At 39.1% G+C, this 5,272-nt stretch overlaps 1 protein-coding gene across 1 annotated transcript in view; it reads left to right on the top strand.

The window, feature by feature from the left end:
• Positions 1–5,272, top strand: part of CUL5 (cullin 5) — a 23,558-nt gene that overhangs the window by 11,439 nt on the left and 6,847 nt on the right. The window contains exons 8-10 of the mRNA XM_010011598.1: positions 2,106–2,236; positions 2,982–3,089; positions 3,691–3,755. Coding sequence (XP_010009900.1) covers positions 2,106–2,236; positions 2,982–3,089; positions 3,691–3,755 — 304 coding nt within the window. The remainder of the gene's footprint in view (positions 1–2,105; positions 2,237–2,981; positions 3,090–3,690; positions 3,756–5,272) is intronic.

The following is a 5,272-nucleotide window of genomic DNA, read 5'->3' as shown; positions in this document are numbered from 1 at the left end:
TTACTGGCGGGGCTTAACCCACAACAGTTGGAAGGGACTTTAAAGCTCCTCCGGTTCCAACCCCCTGCCATGGGCAGGGCTCAAAAGCCCATCCAACCTGGACTTGGAACACTGCCAGGGATGGGGCAGCCACAGCTTCTCTGGGCACCCTGTGCCAGCACCTCACCACCCTCACAGTGAAGAAATTCTTCCTGATACCTGGATCTCCTGTCTGTCAGCTTAAAGCCATTCTGCCTTGTCCTGTCACTAGATGATCGTTTAAAAAAACTCTCTCTCTAGATTTCTTGTAGGCCCCCTTTAGGCACTGGAAGCTGCTCTAAGGTCTCCCTGGAGCATTCTCTTCTGCAGGCTGAACAAGCCCAACTTAAGGGGCTGCCTTCATAGGGGAGGTGCTCCAGCCCTCTGATCATGATCTCCTCTGGACTTGCTTCCCTGGAGCATGCTCTTCTGCAGGCTGAACAAGCCCAACTTAAGGGGCTGCCTTCATAGGGGAGGTGCTCCAGCCCTCTGATCATGATCTCCTCTGGACTTGCTCCAGCGGGTCCACATCCTTCTTATACTGAGGGCTGTAGAGCTGAATGCAGGACTGCAGGTAGAGTAGAGGGGGAGAATCATCTCCCTCAACCTGCTGGTCACACTTCTTTTGATGCAGCCCAGGATATGGTTGATTTCTAGGCTGCAGGTGCACACTGCTGGGTCATGTACAGCTTCTCATCAGCTTGCACCCCTAGGTCCTTCTCCACAGGGCTGCTCTGAATCCATTCTCCAGCCAGCCTGTAGCTGTGCCTGGGATTGCCCTGGCCCAGGTTCTGGACCTTGCACTTGGCCCTGTTAAACTTCATGAGGTTTTCATTGGCGTACCTATCAAGCATGTCAAGGTCCCCGTGGATCACAATCCCTTCCCTCCAGCGTGTCGACAGCAGAAAACTTGCTGAGGGGGTAGTGGGTCACATCTTCTAGGCCATTCTGTGTGGTCTTTAGTAGAATTGTAAGTTCTTATTGAGGGTTTTTTGCAGTTTCCATTCTGTAATTTGTATTGTTATGTTATATACATTCAGATAAATGTGCAATATATAGATTTTTTTTTTTTTTTAATTCTGTATGCATTGCTTTTCTGTTTGGTTTCTGCAACAGTTGTTGAGATCCAGAAGTTGATAACATCTGTTTCATCTTCAGTGTGATTGCTGACAAAAGTATGGCAGAGGATAAAACAGACAGGCCTCTGGCCTTTGGGCCATTTCACAGTAGATACAGCATTGAGAAGCTAAGCAAATCCATCAGTTTCTTTTTTTCTATCAAAAAAGGAATTTGAGTCCATGATGGGTTTGTTCTACTTCATTGCTTGAGTCCTTTGCTGTGTTTAGTTCAAATCTCTGTGGTCTCTCCAAAACGATCTGGTGGCCTTAAATCCAGGTGTTCCGTTGTAGAAAGCTTTGTCGAGAAGATTGTTGGTGTTTCAGTACTTTCAAAGGGGGTTTTTTTTTAGCAAAAAGCAGACAAATAAACCAGATCAGTTTTTAAAGTTTTTGAACTGGTAACTTTCAGAAAAACTAAATAAACTTTGAGAAAACAGAAAGGAAAAAACGCTGTTTACCGTAGTTTTGGTTACTTTATAATTTGGCATGCTTTTAATTAAAACAAAACATTGTAGATGGCATTGGAAGGTATGAAAGACAGCTCTGTTTGCCTTTAATTTAAAAAAAAACAACCAAAAAATAACTTGAATCCGTACAATTTTGTTCATACACTCCTATAGGCTTCCGAGAGACTCTCATTTTGCCAGGGGTTTTAAGGTAGTTATACTGAGAACCTGGACTAAGTCCAAATTGCCATTGACTCTAGTGGGTTTTATTCAAGCTTATGATGATACATGCATAAGCAAGTACTATGTTGTAATAAATACCTCTTTCTGCCTTCAGAAGAATCTCCTCGTGGGACCAGAATTATAACACTATTCAAAACATCTTTCCTTTTAAGGGATGAATTGGATTATCTGTTATGTACATATTCAGTGTTCTGCTTGAGAGATCCTTGCAGAAATGTAGTATGTTTGGTTTTTATACAGGTCTTTGACTGGTGGCTTTATTAGTATTTGTATCTTTCAGAGTTGCATTTAATGTTTTCACTGATGGATAAAGTTCCGAATGGCATAGAGCCTATGCTAAAAGATTTGGAAGAACATATTGTTAGTGCTGGACTTGCAGATATGGTAGCAGCTGCTGAAACTATTACTACTGTAAGTGTATTGGTTTTTAACAGAATAACAATGAAAAAACAACATTTCACAAGTTAAATATTCTCTATTTTGGGGACATACATGTGAATTGAAATAATTTTTTAAGATTTTATGTTTAAACTTCAAATTTTGATCCACTGAAAGTTTTAGATGCCTTAAGAATCATTTTTTATTCCTTTCATTTTCATTTGTAGCTTTAAAACATGAATGAAATTTCTAGTATAGAAAAGGCTATAGATGAAGTGCATAGGATACTTACATGGTAGGAGCATGTCAGCATCTTAATTAAAAAGCATTCTAACTTCCGGGCGAAATTTGCAATTTGATTTCAATCTTCAGGGGGTTGTTCAATGTGGATAGTAAAGATCTTTTACCCCACTGTTCTTTTTCATCTTTTTGTCATCTTTTTGTCTGGGTCTAGGAGGCCTGAGTATCCGCAGCAATTAGGATGTGCCTTTTATTGGTCCTTGAAAACATGTTTTGTTTTAGAAGTCATTACAAGATATTTGAAAGTTACATATTTTTTATCTCTTTATATATATGCCTGTATTTTGAAATACTATCCTGAAAGTCTGTGTTGATATTTAGATGCTGTAGAGCTCTTCAGTACAAAGAACCAAGATAAAATGCTGATTTGTAGTACGCAGGCTGAGGATACTGTATTGTTACAGGTTAGGGCATTACATGAAAGCTCACCCTGAATTGTATGGAGCCTGGTTTTTTTATTTGATTTCTGCCTCTTTAGGATTCTGAGAAATATGTAGAGCAATTGCTCACATTATTTAACCGATTTAGTAAGTTGGTTAAAGAAGCTTTTCAAGACGATCCAAGGTTTCTGACTGCAAGAGATAAGGTACGTGTTTCTGCTGATGATTTGTTTTCAGTTTAAGAATTGTTGCCATTCATACTAGGATGTCTGAAATCCAAGTGCCCATTCACTGTTAAATCTAGAAACTGCTCTTAACTCAAGGAAGCATGTGGCTGAAAATACTGAAGAAACTTGCCTCCAACTGATTAGCTTTTAATTTGTATTGCAGTCATGCATAAAGTTGCATTTGTGTTCAGCTTTGTAATGTTGTAGAGCACAGCAGATAATCTTTGTGTTGAGCACCTTAATGTCTGATTCAGCAATATATATGTGTTTAGAATTTACTACGTTTGGGTGTAGTTTCATGACTTCAGATATGCAACTTGCTCTGTGCAATCTCTTCCTAAGTTGTTGCTTAAAAGGAATTGGTATGTTAATGGAAAAGAGGAAAATGCAAAACAGCAGTTAATGGGAAATTAAGTCACAGAATTTGAACTCTCACATTGAAAATCAAATCTGCAAACTTTGGGCCAATTAAAAAAAAAGATTAATGTTATGGTCATCTAAAAAGGTATAAAACCTTTGTGATTCATGTACTAAAGAGAGAACTTGGGTGAAGCACTAATAATCTGTAATTACTTTTCAGGCATACAAAGCAGTTGTGAATGATGCTACAATATTTAAACTTGAATTGCCATTGAAGCAGAAGGGGTAAGCCATACAAACTTTAATTGAATTGAGATTTTAAAGTTGTTGAAAGTTTGAGCTTCTCTTAAAATGTCTTCAAAAGTAACACTGTGTTTAAAAGTGATTTGTGGTTTTTGTGTTATGGAATTTTGGATTCCTTATCAACCTCTGGTAAGACACCACATGGCAGTGGATCAGTGAATAGAAGCCTGAGTAAACTTATTTGTAGTAACTGGGGATCTATTCTTTTATAGCAGAGTAGTAAGTCAGTTTGTTAGCTGAATTTAGTAATACCTTCCTGAGTTATGAATTACAAAAACCTGAGCTGTGTAACTCTGCTGCAACTTCAGTAGAAGTCCTAGGGAAAACAGAGGCAGTAGTCTTATGGGAATAACTGTAAGCTGATTAAGCTGTAACTGTCCAGAAACTGTTCCCTGCCTCCTTTTACACCAGCTGTGAGTGTGGTCTGTCTGGGTGTTACATTTTTGCTTGAGTGCAGGATTAACCAGGTTAGTTTAAACAACTTGCAATAGATTAAGCACTCTAGTGAAACTCAAAAAGGAAAACCATGCTTACTATGGCCACTCTGCTAACTCAGTCAAGAGAAGGTAGCAGACAGTTATTTGATTGTTAACATTTAATATGTGGTGTGCCACTTGGGTAAGAATTTGTATATATTTAGGTGGTTGGGATTGCTTATGTAGAGTTTGGTGTCTGATTTGTTCAGAAATTCCTGGGAATGCATTGTTTAAATGAGGGTTCTGTTCTGTAATAACCAAAAGACCACTGATCTGCTTTTACTCCAGATGGTATTTAGGAGGGCATAAGTCACCATCCTGCAAGCTGCTTAATGAATTAAAAAGGACAGGTTGTCTGAAGAGACTGTCTACACTAGTTGATGGGAGGGTGGGAGAACGAGCAAGAACACCGATTCCTGAGCATCCCTACAGCTTCTTACCTGCAATCTTACTTTGGTTTGGGCCCTTGAGAATAGCAATGAAGTTGGTGCCATCTGACTCTAGAAATAGGGGTTGGTCCTTGGCACTATTTTATTCACCAGTCTAGACACAGGTGCAGAACATGACCTTGTGCTTGCATGCATTTTGAGGAACAAGTCTGTCTACTGCAGCATCTTCTTGTTCAACTTTAACCATCTTTTAATTTCCAAGCTGCCATTGTGCTTTTTATACCTGCTCTAAAACAATTTTACTCTGGTACTATGTGATAGATGTGTTGGGTTTTGCAGTCTGTGAAATGCAGCGTGGGATGCTGTTCTTGAGATTTTCCTTGGAGCATACTGATAGGATGATGGAAACATTTCATTGCAGCATTTGTTAATCCTTTACTGGAACGCTTACCGCCATGCGATGTTTAGTTGTTTCAAACTGTAGTTTCAATGTAATCCCTCATTGTTAGAGTTCTAAAATAAAAAGTTGTCTGAAAATGTGTGGTAGAATTTATTCTTTCAAGAAGAAAAGGGACTTTTCCCTTATTTTTCATTAGTTTAACAAGGATATGAATTCACCACCAGGATCCTTGCC

The sequence above is a fragment of the Nestor notabilis genome, unplaced genomic scaffold, assembly GCF_000696875.1.
Source record: "Nestor notabilis isolate BGI_N333 unplaced genomic scaffold, ASM69687v1 scaffold10823, whole genome shotgun sequence".
Classification (NCBI taxonomy): Eukaryota; Metazoa; Chordata; class Aves; order Psittaciformes; family Psittacidae; genus Nestor; species Nestor notabilis.
Note: the sequence above shows the minus strand (reverse complement) of the source record. Positions and strands in the feature narration are given on the sequence as shown.